Here is an 18619-nt window from a genome sequence, read left to right as displayed (position 1 = left end):
TGATGCCTTTGTACACAAACAGTTTTTCTTGTCAGTATTTTTAGACATGGAGAAGGCATACGACACAACATGGCGTTTTGGAATACTCCATGACCTGGCTGGAATGGGAGTCCGAGGCAACTTATTAAACGTGATTCAGAGCTACCTCTCTGATCGCACGTTCCGTGTTAGAGTTGGTAACGTCCTGTCTCGTCCGTTTACTCATGAGACTGGCGTACCACAGGGTGGAGTGCTAAGCTGTACCCATGGCTGTACCCTATTTGTTGTAAAAATGAACTCGCTCCGTACTATCATACCACGGACAATGTTTTATTCTTTATATGTGGATGACATCCAAATAGGTTACAAATCGTGTAATCTTAGTATCTGCGAGCGACAAGTACAGCTTGGTTTGAATAAATTGTCTAAGTGGGCGGACAAAAACGGTTTTAAACTAAACCCCAAAAAAAGCACGTGCATCCTCTTCTCAAAGAAGAGAGGTGTAACACCGGATCCCGTTATTGAGCTCAATGGAGAACGGCTATCCGTTAGCCATGAACATAAATTTTTAGGCCTCATTTTAGACTCAAAATTAACTTTTGTCCCACACTTGAAATATCTGAAAGCGAAGTGCCTGAAGACAATGAATCTGCTCAAGCTCTTGTCCCGCACATCTTGGGGAAGTGACAGAAGGTGCCTCTTGAACTTGTACAAAAGTCTCATACGGTCACGACTTGACTATGGAGCCATTGTCTATAACTCTGCTACGCCTAGTGCTCTGAAGATGCTGGATTCCGTCCACCACTTGGGTATCCGTCTTGCTACAGGTGCATTCAGGACTAGTCCTGTGGAAGCCTGTACGTTGAATCCAACGAATGGTCTCTACATTTCCAAAGGACCTATTTAAGTCTCTTATATGCCCTGAAGGTGAAATCAGATGTACATCATCCATGCCAATCACCTATTCGCGATTTGTCCACAGCCAGGCTGTTCCGTAACCGCCCAACCACTAGGCATCCTCTGTCCCTGCGGTTGGAAGCACTGTCAGAAGAAACAGACGTCCCCCTTCTAGAGGATGTCTTAATGGCTCCTACTCTGCTTCCAGCGCCTTGGGAGTGGCAGACTATCGAATGTGACATCTCTTTCGTAGAAATATCAAAACGAGCACCTGAGGCAAATATACATTCACATTTCCTTTACCTTCACGAGAAGTATTCCTGCGCTGAATTTTATACAGACGCTTCGAAGTATCCTGCTGGTGTTGCTTACGCAGCTCTAGGACCGTCGTTTTCACTATCTGGTACACTTAATCCATATACCTGTATTTTTACGGCCGAAGCATACGCGATCCTCTCTGCAGTAAAACACATAACGCAAACGAATCTCACTAGGGCTATTGTGTTCACGGACTCATTGAGCGTAGTCCGAGCCCTAATGATCTTACGAAAACATAAAAACACTGTCTTTAACGAACTCTATGCATTGCTATGCTCAGCTTATATGGGGAAACAAGTCATCATCCTATGCTGGGTACCTGGCCACAGTGGCATAAAAAGCAACGAAGATGCTGACGAGAACGCTACCTCAGTAGCTTTTAGCGACACTGACATAAGCATACCCATCCCAGCCACAGACATTAAACCATACTTGCGGCATAAGCTGAAGAAGCACTGACAGAAACAGTGGGATACCCAGGTATCGAATAAACTGCACTTAATCAAACCTAAATTAGGGCACTGGATATCGGAGAAAACAGCACGATACAAAGCAGTGCTGCTTTGATGATTAAGAATAGGTCACACCTTCGGCACCCACTCTTACCTACTGACTGGAAGTGATCCTCCGTCATGTCGAAGGTGTGGCGACAGGCTTAGAGCTCTCCATGTCCTTATTCAGTGCAGGGAAATAGAAAGGGAGCGTAAAAAGTACTTTCATTCTGCGTATCGCCAGCATATTCGACTTCACCCTGCAGCATTCTTTCTAAGCAACGAACCACTATTTAACTTGAAAACAGTTTTTAGCTTTTTAGATGAAGTTAATGTCCTAGAAATTATTTGGCCGGGTCATGTGTAGCACAGCCTCGCCTTCGAGGCTGTAGCTGCTGTGACATTAGTCTTTATAGAACATGCCTCTGAGCTCTCTACTTCAAGAGCCCTGTGAAGGCTTTATCATAGTGAAACTTTTATGCACCTTTTACTTTGTCATGAATAATTGTCATTATATTTTACGCAGTTTACAGCGACCCGTTCTTAGGCCTCTTTACAGCCACATTACTTTTACACATGTAACTCGATTTAATCACTTCATTCTTAATACATAAAGAATTCATTACCATTTGTCATGGCGCTCTTTGGCCATAGCTGGCCCTTGCGCCATTAAACGCCACACATCAATCAATATCATATGCATTGCATCAGTTATGTATCAGTTGCTAAAGGGACAAATGACCGCTACTACTGCGCAGGCATAACTACTTGTCCAGCGGCATGCAGTCAACAAAGATTGCTGGAGGCCCGCCGTTTCGCGGCATGCTGAAAGACCGCTGCCTTCGCGGCGCGTACCTTCCTGCGCTCGAGCAGTTCCGTACACATGATGTCTGCTTATCACTGCTGTGAATTCATTTATAGCAAGCATTTCCTCGCGTTTATGCGCCTGAATCTAGCAGCGTGCAAACCTCACCTGAACTTCAACTTCGTACGCGACTCGCTTCAGTTGCGATTGACACCGCGCTAAAACTTCGCCGCTTATTTCTTGAACGGCGTACACGTATTCGGCGTTGCATAATTTCTTGCCTTTAGCCAGCGTGCCACCCCTGAAAAAATCTTCGCGCCCGATATTCGCTGCAGGCCGTGGTACACCACAACCGAAAGTGGCAGCTCCATATTGTAAACGTGCTTTCCGAAGCAGACGACCGAGCTTGATACTACCCAGTTCAGGACAGAGGGCGCTCTTTATGGATGGATGGATGCATGAGGCTGAACCCTTTAAATCGGGCGGTGGCATACGCCACCTAGCCATGACTATTAACATATTTTGTACTTTGTGGTGGGTGAAATTTCACCCCTGCCTTGATTTTAGCCACCAATCAGATAACCTCCGTTTGGTTATTTCTACCCGCTTAAAGTCTATTTTGCCTTCACGGTCCCTAAACCCCAATGCTTTGAAAAAATCAGCCCCGTTGCTTTGCACTGTAGGGTTAAGCCCTTTACAGAAACGTATGAGGTGTTCAGCCGTTTCCTCTTCTTCTCCACACGCACCGCACAACGTGTCTATACCTTGGTACTTGACTCGGTACATCTTAGTCCGCAATACTCCCGTCCTGGCTTTAAACAACAAAGACCTTCCCCTAGAAATATCATAGATATTTTCTTTGGCAATTTCGTGCTTGAAAGTTCTGTATGTTCCCAGTGCTGATTTCGTCTGCATCCCTGTTTTCCATAGACCCCTCTCTGTTTCTTTAAGCTTTTTCTTAACCGCTGTTTCCTGGTTTGCACCCCTCCTGCAGTCCAAATATTTGATTGACAATATCCTGGTCCGCTTCTTCCATATTGTGTCAACATTCCTCATGTACAAATAACTGTAAACTCTCCTTGCCCACCGCTTTTCTGCCATTTAATTCTCTCAATCGCTCCTCAAATTCTACCTTGCTGCTGGCTTCCCTGCCCTCAAATGACGACCATCCTATGTCACCCTGTACTCCCTGATTTGATGTATTTCCGTGTGCTCCCAGAGCAAGCCTACCTACCCCTCGCTGCTTAACTTCCAACTTTGCTCGAACCTCTGATCTCATGCACAGGACCGCATTGCCGAAAGTCAAACTAGGGACCATCACCCCTTTCCAAATCTCTCTCACCACTTCGTGCCTATTGTAATTCCACAGTGCCCTATTTTTCATCACAGCTGCATTTCTGCTACCTTTAGCCATTACATATTTTTCATGTTCCGTTAGGTATTCAGCCCCATTGTTTATCCACACTCCAAGATATCTGTACTTATCCACCACCTCCAGCGTAACCTCCTGTATCCTATGCTCGCTGCCCTGATTATCATTAAAAATCATGACTGCCGATTTTTCTTTACTAAACTTCAAACCTAAGCTATCTCCCTCTTTACCACAGATGTCCATTAATCTCTGCAAGTCTTCCTTGCTGTCAGCCATAAGTACAATGTCATCCGCATACATCAGTCCTGGTAATGACTGTTAATCCATTCTCCTTGCTTGAAAAAGGAAAGGTTGAAGCCAACTCCGATCCTCTCTAGTTTTTTCTCTAATCCTTGTAAATACAGCATGAACAACAGAGGTGACAGAGGGCACCCCTGCCTAAGCCCCTGCTGTATCTCTATAGGCCCAGATACATTGTTTTCCCATTTTATAAGCACCTTGTTACTTTTATAGATATCTTTTAAAAGATTACTTACTCCATCTTCCACATCTAGAGTGCCCATTATGTCCCACAAACCCTTTTGGATTACACTGTCATAGGCTCCCTTGATATCCATAAATGCGAGCCATAGGGGCCTGTGTTCCTTTTCTGCTATTTTATTACACTGCGTCAATGAGAACAGATTATCGTCTAACCTTCTTTGTTTCCGGAACCCATTTTGTAGTTCCCCCAGCACCTCCTCGTTCTCCACCCATGCCTGCAATCTGTCCTTTATAATCTGCATCACCACCCTGTAAACTACTGATGTCACTGTTATGGGACGGTAGTTTTTAGGTCGGCTTTGTCCCCCTTTCCCTTATATATCATGCTCATCCTCAGTCTCCACCCGTCGGGGGCTTTACCATCCATTATCATTGTGCTCACTGCCTCTTTTAATGCTTGCTTAGATTTTGGGCTCAATGTCTTTATTAACATAATTGGGATGCCATCAGGATCTGTCGACGTGCTACTAGGAATCCTCTTCTCTGCTCTTTCCCACTCGCTTTGTTCAAGTGGAGCCACTGCACTAACCAGTCTATCCTCACCTGATTGAGCACATGCTACGTTTCGTTCTTTAAATTTTTCTGTCATCATTGTTCTTATATGTTCCATTGCCTCATCTCCTTCTAGCCGAACACCTTGAGCTGTAAATATAAACCTCTGCTCTAGGCTAATCTTATTACTCAAGGAGTTGAGATGTTTCCAAAGTTTCTTCACTGCTTTTCTATCCTTTTTTGTTTACTTCTGACAACCATTGGGTCCCCTTTCTTCTAATCTTCTCATTGATCAAATGGGATGCTTCTCTTCTACAGTTTAAGAAGTTATTCCATTTTCTGTCTACATCAGCTTCTGGTTCACCTCTCTGCTTTGAATATCTGTGTTCCCTGGATGCTTCCTGACGTTCCTCTATGGCCTTCTTAACCTCCTCATCCCACCAGCTCTTGGATTTACGTCTTCTGTTCCCTTTGGGCCTGACTCGTACCTTAGCAAGTTCTAGCTCAAGTAGCCCTGTTAAATTTGCACATGTCCATTCTGTTTTAGTATCCTCTGAAATTACTTCCTCAATTTGTTGGGTTGCTATTTCCAGCTGCTTTTCCGAGTAAAATATCCCACCTGGTTTTTCATCTTGTCTCCTACCTACATTCATTTCTCTTGTAAAACGCACCTTAATACGTTTGTGATCACTACCTAGACTTCTGGAGCCATATTCATCTATGTTGATTACCTTTAGCCTATCATGCATCCTATGTGACATTAGTGCATAATATATCGTCGACTGCAGGCTCCCTACCTCCCATGTTATGTGCCCTTCACACTTTTCAGTACTGCTGCATACAATTAAGTCATGCCTTTCAGACATCCAGCATCATGTTGCCTATTCAGTCTGTGTACCCGTCCATGTCTTCTAGGTGTGCGTTCATGTCTCCTAGTACAATAATCTCGCACCCTCCTCCTAGCTCATTAATGTCACTTGATATGCATTCCAGCATTTTTTTTCTCTTTGGCATTTGCTCCTGTCCACAGGTACACAAAGCCAAGGAGTGTCTACTCTCCTGCAACTTTCCCTTTTAGCCATAAATGCTCCTTGCATTCCTGTTTGACCCTTTGCCAATTCATACTTTTATGAATGAATGCCCCAATTCCACGCCCTTTTCTGCTGCCCTCTGTTCTATTGCAATATTCCCATGCATAGTCAGGATTACAGGGTGGTTGCTCCATGTCCCTAAGATGTGTCTCCACAAATCCGTATACCATCAGCTTTTCCTGCCTTAGTTGCTGTCTATCTCCTCTCGCTTCAGTCTATTCCTGCCACCTTGCATGTTAATGTACCCTATGTCAGAATAACCTTGCCCCTGGTGCTTACGTCTATTTCTTCTCCTACCGACTCTACGTTTCTTGAATCTTAGGGCCTCTCTTTAGCACCTTTTTCGCAGCGCCGCCTGGGCAAAGCAAGAGCCCCATAGACGGCTACTATTGGCTGGTACCTGACATCAATCAAGAATGGTTTTTGGATCAGTCCGCTTCCTTCTACTGTTACTGTGCATATTTGTCGGCGCAGTTTAATAAACAGGCTTGAGTAAGCGAAAATCTGCTTTCGCATTTCGATAAAGATTGCGTATTTCGAAAGAAGCCGGCTATCATCTGCTCGCGCTCGACCGTGGCCGCCTGCGTAGGAATTACACTTTGGCCACACTGCTTATCATAGTCGTAGCCATCGGGTCTCGCTAATTTCGATTAGCTTAAACACTCAACTAGCCTCGAACCACGCGAAACTTAAGGTCAGACCACACGTACGCTTGCCAGCGCGTGCTCACTCCTGGCAGCATCTGGCTAGACACCTTGGCAGACATCGCTTCGTATTGAGCTGCTGACAGCGCTTCAAAATGTGCAAGTTCAATGTGGCTACTACCCGTCGGTCAAGCTGGTGCGGGACAAAGCCGGTGCGCACCACGTAGCACAGCCAGACTGCAGCATATGAGCGCGAGAGCGCACTCAAGCACTGTCGTGCACAAAGCAAACGCTGCGCATACGCACTACAGTTGCATCTAGCTGCGGTATGTTACGTAGCGTAGATACCGCGGCCGCCGCGTGGTGCCGCGACGAGTCCGCTCGCTGAGCTCACTACGCCTCCATAGAATAAAGAATCAACTTTGGCGGCTCGCTGTGGCTCGCTGAGGACAACCGCGTGCTCCGATTGCTCTCTGTGGGTGATGTGAGCACTGCACGGGCCGATTTTTATTGCGATAGCAATTATATGGACACTTCTACCGGATTTCTAGCCGTCGCCGTGAGGTTCCCTATAGATAAAATCTTCGCCGCGCTCCGTATGCCCGAGCGGAAGCGTGCGGGGACGCGCGCTATCACGGAGAGCGAACGCACTCAATCACCCACGCGCAAGCAAGGAAGCGGGAAGCCAGCGCCGGAGGGAGCGCGGGGGGGGGGGGGGGGGGGGGGGGGGTGCACTTCTACTCTGCCAACAACCGCGCTCGTCGCTCGTCCGCACCGTCTCTTATCTCCACACGGCTCTGACCTTTATGCGCCGTGCATTCGCCGCTCAGTTGCCGTTGAAGCGATAGACCGCACGTACCTTCGCCCGCTGCGGCGTATGGGCTCACTGCCAGCGTTTTGACAGTCGTTGTCTGCAGTCATTCAGTGTGATCTATTCATGTTTGTTTGTGCGCGCTCACACCACGCTTGTTCATTCAGTTAGTAATAGTCGGGCCACATTTTCCAACGCACGCTACACATGCAATGCTGCCCGGATCGGCAGTGCAGCACTACAGATGTGTCCCTTCGCACGCGCTGCCCACGGGAAGCGCTTCTCATCAACACCACCGTTTCACACGCGCCTTCTCGTGGTCATCGAGTCTCTCTTCATGTCGGTCTACTTACGCCGCAGCACACCTGCATACTTAATCAGCTCATGTTTACTACAATTAATATTGCTACCAAAGCCGCTCGCCTTACTTCGTATGACATTGCTGTGTTGCTATCGCATTCATTGCTTCGCCCTCAGGGCGAAACTGTGACATTTTTTCAGCCCGGGCCCGGCCCGGGCCCGTTTTTACGTTGGGCTGCAAGCCCGAGCCCGACCAAACTTTTTGTGGCGATACCCGGGCCCGGCCCGGGCCCGGAAATAATCTACGTTACCCGCCCGGCCAGGCCCGTCACCCCTTTATCTTAGGCCCGAGCCCGGCCCAAGCCCGGCTCGAAACCGGCCCGAACCCGGCCCGAGACCGAAAAAGATCACCGAGCGGCATTAAAAAAATAAAATAAAGAAGAGAATGAATGGAACTTATTCTTAAGGCATAAATACATGTCATATGCAATTATGAACACCGTTTGAACGGTCTGAGTGCAAATTCCAGCGCGCGAAGTAGTACGAATGACCCTGCCGAGCAGTATCGCCAGCAGCTTTCAAAAGGCGCGACCTTGATGCGGCCCAGTCCACTTCTATCCCAACGCCGCCACATTATTTTTTTACGTCGGGTGCCTCACTGCAAAGCATGCGCCGCCCCAGCCGCTCATCTCCACAACCGTATCTATAGTAGACTATAGCCGAAGCGCAGCTACGGCCGGTCGTGTGCGCAGCGCATGTATGGAGAAATGGAAAAAGAAAGCTTCTCGTTCCTCCACGGTGCAGCGTAATGCGCTGCTGCTATAGGCGGCCGGTTGAGAACATGCGTGTAATCATGGATGGACGCCGTGCCATATTTCAGCCGCGTGACAAATTATCTTATCGTACCAGTCATTGTTTTACCAATACGCCATGGAAGAATCAGCAAGTCGCGAACGCGCTGCTGAAAGCATTAATTACATTGATTTAGGTATAGAAAAAACAATGGTATCCTTTGGTTTGAGGCGACTTATGTCTTTCTGAACTTTTACATTTTGTTCAAATAGCGCAAAATACGACGGAAGAAGAAAAGGGAAGTACACAGGAGTAGCACTACTAGCTTCCAGCTGCGGGGCAACAGATTTTTTTAGAGTCGAGACGCGCGAGGATAACTCGCTGCACGTTACATGCACACCACCAGAAAGTCCGAGCCCTGCCCGGGCCCGCGTCAAAATACCCGAGCCCGGTTCGGGCCCGGGTCAAAAAGCACATGCCGTGCCAGAGCCCGGCCCGAGCCCGTGAAAAAAAAAAAGTTGCAGTGGCTTAGCTCGGCTATGCCAGGATATACGTAGCGTTAGCAAAGGTTACCTGCCGGCATGGCCGGGTAACGATACCCATTGGTAACGCTAAAGAGTGGAATCTTCTGCTTAACGAGAAAGTTCTTGCACGTTGTACAAACCCGCGCCACGGTTTCAGCCCACTGAGGCGCCGCCGCTAAACTCAACGTTTCACGCATGGCACTACTCAGCGGCGTCAAGTCTTTCATGTGCCATAGTCTTTCGCACACGTCGCACACATATCCAAACGGATTGTTTACGAAGTCCGTCTGGAAGGTCCGAGTCGCACTGGCGCTTTCGCTGAGTTTCACAGTATATTCAGTCGATCGGCGAGCCTTGACGTCATCGACGGCGTTTTGTTGTTGCTGCAGGGGTGGTCGGGCACGTCGCTCAGCCTCCTGGCGACGCTCGTCCCTTTGCTCCAGTGTCTCCGCAGCACGTTTAGCCTTCTTCTGTTCATTCCTCCTACGCTCAACCGCTAATTGCCAGGCAACTACTTCGGGATCCGATGAGTCAAGCTTCTCCGTTCTTCTGCGCTGTTGAGCAGCATTTGCGCTCTCCTTCTCCATGGCTATACCACACTGGCAAACGCCAGTCAGAAGCGCAGCAGCTCCAGCGCAGTGTCAGACGGCGACTGCACAGCGAGCGCGCGCCGGCGCCAGTGCGTCTACCACGGCTACGACGTCACTCCTCTGGAATGCGCAGACCGGCGGCGGTGAGTGGCGCGCGGCGGCGGCGGAGTGCGCGAGAGGTGCCGGCTCCGGTGGCTCCGGTGCGCAAGCCGTGTGACATCACTGATCCTTGCGCATGCGCAGCACGGCTCTTGATGTGCCGCGCGAAACGGTCTTGGCTAGGCCAGTGTAGCTAACGCTACAAAACTGCCCTACCCGGCCCGGCCCGGGCTTTCGGGTAAGCCTGAGCCCGTGCAGTGCTCTAATGTGACTACAAGCGCGTGGCGAGCCGGCCCGAGCGCCAACATCCGACTGGAACAGGTCGTCTTTTTCCCGAGTTGCACACCTTCGGGGTGTTTCGCCATCATGGCCGAAGCTCGTTGCGTTACGAATCTATTCAACACGAGTCCGCAGTGCGGCAGCCATCGCTTACCCGATGTGGGCGCTGCCGACGTACTCTCACGGGCCTACATAAAGGCGACGTTTGTTCGAGTCTCAGAAATAGTGAGATTGCCGCAGAGATAAGTGCGAAAGGAATGTGCTACTTGCCACTTGGTGCGAGAAAAGACCGCCACTCGTAACCATCTTTGCTGTGTTTAAGTACACTGTAGCACAGCAAAGGGATGAGACACCATGAACTCAACCGCATACTGGACGGGATAGCCTCAGAGATTTTCGCATCGTAGGCGCTAAAATCGAAAATAGTAGCACCTACGTGGACATCCGAAACCAAATTTGAACTGTGCGCAATAGGCGCGACCCTCTCCGCCGTAGCCTTCGCAGTACAAGGCACTGAAGAAGGAACGAGAGCACCGTGAAAGGGTTGAATGCGATCTTTGATTTCCAATAACTCCGCTTCTGCTGAATGCACTAAAGTACTTTTTGCTGAAAAGTATTTATGAAATAGTCTATTTTAACTTCAATTGCATTTCTCAACTTCGATAAAAGGTGCTTCAAGGACCCTTTAAGATTAAGGCAAGATGTTCTGCGTATCTATTGCAAGCGCTCTCACCAAGCAGCGCAGGGCAGCGAAGCATCTCCCCGCGCCTACACACGTGAAATATATAGCAATTAAGGCTAAATATATTGAGAATCTACTATATCTGGCTTGCTTAGAAGTCCCGTATATATAAATGTGGGACGTGTGCTTGACTGAAGTTGATGTCTCTTTCTCGGGCAGGCGTCGGACACCGAGGTGGTGTGGGTGCTGCGGCTGTGCGTGGTCGCCGTGGCCGCCGTATCGGCCATCATGGCCATGGCGGTTCGCTCGGTCTACGACCTGTGGGCACTCAGCGCCGACCTGGTGTACGTGGTGCTTCTGCCCCAACTCCTAGCCGCCGTGTTCCTGGGCCGCCGGTGGTGTAACGCGGCCGGTTCGGTGACCGCCTTCACTCTGGGCCTGGCACTGCGCGTGCTGGGCGGGGAGCCTGTGCTGGGCATTCCGGCCATCATGCACTATCCGCTCTACGACGACGGCAGGCAGCTGTTTCCTTTCAAGACGACCACCATGCTACTCTCCGGCATCACGCTGCTCGCCGTGTCCCGCGTGGCCGATTGGGTCACCGGCTCCAAGCGCGCCGGTCGCCTCGAGACCCTGCCTTCGCCGGTGTGCCAACTGTCTAAAGAGCCGACGCTTACTTCGAACGACTTATGGAAATAACTAACCATCTTATGGTGTATAGACTACTGCAACATCGCTTCATCGTATTGACAATGCCGTAAAGGGTCCTGAGACTTGTGTTGAAAAACTGCAACAATGATCTCTTCCGCGGCCACATGTCCTAGGATCTTTGCTTCTGAATATTGTCCGGAGAGGAAGGCGTTGAACGTCGCATCCAAAGACAGAAGCACGGCAGGCGTCGATTGTCTGTTCTCGCCCACAAGAGTCGCACATAGTCGTGATGGACATATCTGCGCGCGCGCGCAGTTAGTGTTTGCTCTCCTTTTATCCTTTCGTATCTCTCCCGCAGGCAAACTGGACGGGCGCCTAGTTAACCTTGTTGCCTTTCCTTCCTTCGTTGTCTTTCTCTTGACACTGCGCATAGACCAACAGCTCGCCTGCGCGTCTCCATGTACAGTCGAGTACCTCTTTACAACGAACACCTGTACAACGAAATGACCTGTATAACGAAGGAATAATTTTGTCCCGGATGTGCTGTGAGCTGTGCGGTGCGCGACCTTTACAGCGAATTGGCGTGTATAACGAATGATCTCGGAGGCCGCAAGCCCTTCGTTATAAAGCCGTTCGACTGCAGTGGACATTGTGGACAATGCGTGCTTGCTAGTAAATGCCTGCACGCATGAAGGTGACCACATTAATAGCGCGCGAGACTGTTCGCACGAGCTTTGACAAGGCTCTGTCTCCATGTGTGCTTTTCAAATGGTCGTGACAGCGCCTTCTATAGTCCCTCCCACATTTTCTTGCAACGAAGCTGCATGGGGTAGTTCCACAACTGTTTTCGCAAGGCGGCAGCAACGTGTCGCGGCGTGGTAGGTATCTAATGTCAGCCACAGAACAGCCACCGAAGCAGCCTGCATCGCATTATGGGCTCATTCAGACCGGCGATCGAGCAGCCGAGCGACTGACCCAAAACAGTCGCTTTTCGACCAAAGCGAACATTTGCGGCCATATAGAGGGTGTTTCACTTAACTTAAGCCAAACCTTTAAAATATGCAAATACCTCATAGCTGGACCAACCAAGGTAACGTTGTTACCCGTCGCTTGAAAATACTCTGATTATTACTTGCATTCCGCCTAATTGCATAATTAGTCTTAAATTATTAATCAACTTCTCAATTATTATAATTAAACGAAACGTGTCAATGAGAAAATTGTAGAGCAAAATGAAAAACTCCCGATACAGCTTTCTGTTACTCAATATGTGCTACACAAAAGTGTTTTTCAGAGCGTGAAAGATGCCCGCGAATACAAGCAAAGTGCCTTAAGCGGCTATTCGCACGGAAATTTTGCAGCGCGAGCGAGACGTATCCGTGTTCACGCTTTCTGTGTTCAGCGCGGACGCTGAAAGGGCCCTGTCGTTCAGAATCAAATTCTTTGCCAAATATATCGCGAATTCAAAACACATAAATAGCTGCGCTCAAAATTCGCATTGGGGAGTAGCGTAATCGTCAGTGCATTTTCCTTTCTATTTTTCTTTTGTTCGGCCTAATCATGCATGATCAGTGTGTACAGCTCATATAAGATTGGAAGTAATCGCAGTTTTCAAGACGTTGCGTGACTGACAAGCGAAGTGGGCGCTGCACTAAAATTTCTGACCAACCGTGAAAGGCTAATGGCAGAAATGGAATGTTTTGGATAGTTTTGCTTTTGGAACATTTCCTGAATTTGCTCACATTTTCATGGTGGGTCGCCGTTCTTTCTTTATTTATTTTCATTTATTTTTATTTATTTTTTATTATCCTGTTTTGTGAAACCGAAGAAATCAATGTCTTCGGTGCACAGGCACACCACCATATAAATTATGGTAAGCATAATTATATGGTGTGCCGATACACGGTGATCAAAGTTAAGTCGGCAGGTTTTTTTTTAATTAGGCGCTAAGATGTACGGGCAGACGACCTCTACAGTAAGGTTATGAGGTCAGGGGGACACAGAATGAGGTGGTAATTATTTATGTCGGTGGCTCAATTAACAACAATTGAATAATCAACTTTTTAGTGGCTGCAGTAAGCAGGTATGTTCGTATTGAAAAGTTAGACGCAATCGTGTTTCTACACAGTTTCAATTGACAGAATTCTAGCGCATCCGTATACTCCGAGATATCGAACTGCGAAGTTTAATTGCCATTCGGATGATTACGCATGCAAGACAGTGACGACCGGCGCGAAGCTGCTGTGTACGGTGTTTAGTTTGAAAACGGGGTGGAGGCATAGGCAAAATTTCTACCTGCCTCCCCCCGGCTTCAGTTCTGGCTCCCTTATCTCGGCATCGCAGTTGCTGCCATCATTACAGGGCCCGTATTTTGTAGCGATGCGTTAAGCTTTATTCTATACTAGTCTTATCATCCACCGCTCACGGCCGGCTGATCCCGTTGATAACGTGAGCGGACCGTCGCTCTGACCACTGACCAAGCGCAAAAAGCACGAAAAGGCATTAGCATCGGAAAGGCATCGCTACAAAATACCGGCCCTGGCCACTCGTCTCCGTGTTTCGATAGCGGTTCCAAGTACTGCAGTTTGCAATTACGCAAGCCAAGACGGAAAGGGTGCCAGTTATCACTTTTGCCTATGCCTCCACCCCGTTGTCAAACTAAACACCGTACAGAGCAGGCACATCACAAAAGGGAGGAGCTTTGCGCCGGTCCTAACTGTCTTGCATCCGTAATCTTGCGAACGGCAATTAAACTTCGCAGTTTGATATCTCAAAGCTCGGATACGCTAGGAGAATTCTGCGAAGTTGTAGAAACACGACTGTCTTTAACTATTCAATACAAACATGCCTGCTTACTGCAGCCAGTCAAAAGTTGCTTATTCAATTTTTGTTAATTGCACTACTAACAGCGATAATTATCATCTCACTTTGTGTGCCCCTCGCCACATAAGCCTACTGTAGAGGTGGTCTTCACGTACGTTTCAGCGCCTAATTAAAAAAAAACTGTCAACTTAACTTTGGATAGGATAGGAATAAACTTTATTTGTCCAACGGTTATGGCGGTTGATGCCCGGGGCTAGGCTGCCAGGGGTCCATCGCCGGAGAAAAATCTTCCGAGATCCTCGGCAATGGCCCTGGCCCACTGAACGGCCCACTACTGGTCCTTGGGTGCCTCGCTGAGGAGGGTGGCTTGCCATCTCTCAACGAGGCACTCCGCTTCAGAGGGTCCTGCTGTTGTCTTCCCCCTTCCTCTTGGTCCTTCTTCCTCATGGTGTTGGCAATCCCAAAGCATATGGGCCATATCAGCCCATTCGTGCTCGCACCACGGGCAGCCGGGCGACGGTGCAACGCAGGCCACAGGCGGTGCAGGTGGTAGGGGTTGGTGAAAGTGCCCCTCTCCAACCTCCTCACGTCGACTGCCTGGGACCTGTCCAGATGCCCGTGGGGTTGTGGATATTTCTTACGTTCTTTCCTGTAGTGTTCAAGAACCTCTCGGTACGAGGCCGGAAACTCCTCGATCCTCCTCGCGTCCCTGTGGCCCCCAGCTATAGAGCTATACCCTGTACCCTGTATATACAGCTATACCCTGTATATGCTAACTGTACTAGTTTTATAGCGCCTTCTGTATAGGCTCAGCCACGCTGCGCTTGCGCATAGGTGCCAAAGGCGACTGTCGACATACGCAATTGGGTCAAAGCCTGCGTTCGCCCATACGACGGCGCACAAAAGAGGCTTAAATTGACTTTGTGTGTTAAAATGTCGCCCATGAACAATTGCCCTTCCTCGGCAAGATATGTGGTCATAGGGATCTAATATTGCATGGCGGTTCATGTTTCTCATAAACTCATTGAGGCAGTGCATGCAAGAATACACCGGAGACCACACACACACGAAGCAGCGGAGTCGCATCCCTAGCCTGCTGTGACTGTAAAATGACGTGCAAAATTGCAAGAAAACGAGGGTGCAGGGAGTGTGTGGGATATTGCGTGTATATCTTAGGCCCCCGTCGTTAAGGATGAGAAGCATTTCGTTTGGATTTGTCGACACCTGTTAGGCTTTTAGACCGCTCCCGAGCAGTCTGTTAGCTTTTCGTTTTCTTTTTCTTTTTCTGCATTTATTGTGGGTAGTATATAATGACGGCTTTTCACATCTTCAAAAGGACAATAATGAGCATACTTTCTGAAAATGAAGTAAGCAGCGGAAAACATCCACCTATTCTTTCTCTAAAGATAAGTACAGAAAAAATCGGAAGCCTATATAAAGCCACAAATTCGACGGAGCGAATCCAACAATGTCGACGACCATTACACTGCAACATTCTCTTCAAAAGTCTCCTAGAGTTGGGCGGGACCCCAACGCTGCGCCTTCGAAATGTCACCATTGCGCGCGCAGTTCCAATTTCATTTTGGATGTTAAAGTAGACGCCACGACTTTCGATTTTTGTGCCTACGACGCGCTAAACGTAAGACAAACGCGGTTGTCCTCGGCGAGCCGCAGTTGCGCTAAGCCAGTGAACTCGTGGCGGCATCCCGCGTCGGCCTCGGTGTCGCCGACGGCAGCGACCAATAGCAGCCGTGTATGGGAATGTGCTTTATTACGAAATACAGCACCCAGAAAAGAGAGGGTCATAGCTTCTGTTGAAACGAGAGCATTTGAGAGAAAGGTGACTTCGCGCTCCGCGTGCGAGCTGCAGGTACCGCGTACGAGAGCAAACCTTGGCTGAGATGTTCACAGCAGCGTAAATTACCCGCGGACTGTGTTATTTCACCAAGCTCGAGGGATGGTTCAGGGCCCCTTTAAGGATGGTGGTAGAAATCATAGTCATGACCACGACACAGCAGAAAGGACAATGACTCAACGAAAGAAAATTATGACTCTGACTCAACTGAATTAAGAGTGAACCAAGGGGCTATGGAGCGAGGAGTGACTTGCAAAAAAAAATGTGTGAGATTTGAGGGTCCAAGTGAGAGTGACTCGGCAAAAAAAACTGCTGAGTCATGGTTCGAGTTTGGTGAATCATAGAAAGAGTGACTTGCAAAAAACATGGTGACTTGCAAAATTAACTGTATAAATTGTGGTTTCAGAGTGATGATGACTCAGCTAAAAAAAACACGTGTGCTTAGTACTAACACGGTCCGAGTTTGGAGAATTAAGGATGACTTGCAAAAATGACTTTCCAAAATGTCTAAAAAATGTGAATGAAGAAAATAAAGGAACGTCAAAATAAATTTCACAAAGCGTAAAAAGTTATCACCGTGTCATTGAGTTAGCGGCGCTCGGGCCTTCAAGTCGTCTTAGTTGTAGAATAAGGTACCCCTACTAACTTTTAGTATGTACCCCTACTAACTTTTAGTTAGTATGCAAGTACGTTTACAAGTTTATACGGCCGATAAACTACTATCCTTGCTTCGCATAGCTCTCCACTAGTTTGTTATCGCAATCAATGCTTTGCCATTCGGGCGAAACTGCGACGTTTTTTGTTTATTTCTCGTTCACCCGCTCACACTTCTTCGTCTTCCACTCAAGCGGCTGCATTTGGAAGAAGAGAAAGCAGCTTGCGACAGGGCGCGTGGTCTACCGGCAGCCGTGCAGCACGCACTCGGACGTCCGCTGTCTCTCAGCCAGCGAGCAGTAGGCTGTTGGAACACTGCACCGACCACCCTCCTCTGCTACCAGTCTGCGCCCCATAGCCGCTCTGCTCGGCGATTCTGTTGGCTGCCGTGGGCCGTGCCCCATCGCCGCCCGCGAAGTACATGTCAAAGACTGTATGCGGGACCGCCAAGGACCGTATGCGCCAGACGCTCGACGAGTTCATGGACACCGGCTGGGACGGCGTCAAGAACTCGCTCCAGTACTCGGGCCCCAAGGTTTGCCGCTGCTTCCTGCTGGGCCTGTCCCCCCACGATGCGGTCGCCGGTACCAAGATATTCATGAGCACCTGCTCCAAGATCCACAACTACGCGCTCAAGGCCGACTTCAAGAACAGATCCAGGATGTACCGGCTCAGAGGGCACCGCTTCTACGATCTCACGGTACTCGCCTACCTGCAAATGGTAATCCGCTCGTGCGAGATCCTGGACCGCGCCAAGAACGGCCGCCTGATGCGATGCCAGTCGACGGCGCGCAGCAATCGCCATGGGGAAAAAGAGGCCAGGCTCAAGTCCTACGGCGACAAGATGGACAAGAAGCTCATCGGGGCCGAAGAACTTGGCAACAAGGGCAAAGTGCAAGAGGCGCTCGCTGTCATCAAGGAGGTCGAGCGGCTCAAGCGGCGCCGAAACCGACTCGAGAGGATGCTGGACCGCAAGCCCAGCGAACTGGTCAATGATCAGAAGCAGAACATCTGCGAGGAGTGCCAGCTCTGCATCGGCCTCGACGACAACGAGCAAGGCATCGCCAACCACTCGAGCGGCCGGCTGCACAACGCCATACTCGACATGTGCCGAAATTTCGCCGAGCTCGCTGCCAGCCTCGAGAAGTCGCAGGCGGCGGTCGACTGGGCGCGTCTCGAAGCCGCGCAGCCGCAGTCGAAGCAGTCGACGTCGCGCCTCGACCTGGCCTCGACCAGGGCGCATAGGTATTCACCCAGGTCGTGCAGGCCTAGCAGCCGCAGCAGCAGCCGTAGCCGAAGTCGCAGCCGCAGCAGCAGGAGGGCCTACAGCTCCGACCCCTGCAGCAGCAGCAGTGAATGCTCATCGACTTCCCGCTCTAGGTCACGTTCACGGTCTCACTTGACGTCCCGGCGCCGCTCTCCGAGGTCCCGCTCGAAGGTCCCGCTCGGAGTCGCCCCGTAGGTCGCGTTCCAGGTCACTGCGACGGAGGCGGTCGAGGTCCCGGTCCGGAAGCCGCTACAGCCGCAGCTGCTCGCCGTCTTGTAGCAGATCCTAAAGAGGGTCGTGCAGCCGTTCGCGTAGCTGCTCGTGCAGGAGTCGACACACTGCCAGGTCTCAAAGTCACGCGAAGCACCGCAGTGTATCAAGGTCCAGGAGTCGCTCTCATTCGGGGCACAGCCGTTTCCACAGCCAACGGAGCGGATACCGTGAGCGCCGATGGTCGTGAGCCCCGATGGACTCAGAGGCATCTCGAAATACCTCCGCAGGCCTCAGAAGGGAGCCTGAGAAGAAGCCTAACGCGTTATTTTTTTACTCTTTTTCGTAATTACTATATATATAATAAAAAACGCATTCTATGGCGGCAATGCGGACGCAAAAATTCGGGTGTGTTTACCGAGCACGCAGCATCCCATGTCGATCCGTCCC

At 49.6% G+C, this 18619-nt stretch overlaps 1 protein-coding gene across 1 annotated transcript; it reads left to right on the top strand.

Moving 5' to 3' along the window:
- The first annotated feature begins 17113 nt into the window (after positions 1–17113).
- Positions 17114–18154, top strand: LOC119437591 (putative RNA-binding protein Luc7-like 2). Its single transcript, XM_037704604.1, has one exon. The coding sequence runs from the start codon at positions 17114–17116 to the stop codon at positions 18152–18154; it is 1041 nt and encodes a 346-aa protein (XP_037560532.1).
- Positions 18155–18619: the final 465 nt, after the last annotated feature.

The sequence above is a fragment of the Dermacentor silvarum genome, chromosome 1, assembly GCF_013339745.2.
Source record: "Dermacentor silvarum isolate Dsil-2018 chromosome 1, BIME_Dsil_1.4, whole genome shotgun sequence".
Classification (NCBI taxonomy): domain Eukaryota; kingdom Metazoa; phylum Arthropoda; class Arachnida; order Ixodida; family Ixodidae; genus Dermacentor; species Dermacentor silvarum.
Note: the sequence above shows the minus strand (reverse complement) of the source record. Positions and strands in the feature narration are given on the sequence as shown.

What these genes read in the sequence shown, in the direction of transcription:
- LOC119437591 (XM_037704604.1), top strand. Translation starts at nt 17,114, where the DNA reads ATGTCAAAGACTGTATGCGGGACCGCCAAGGACCGTATGCGCCAGACG.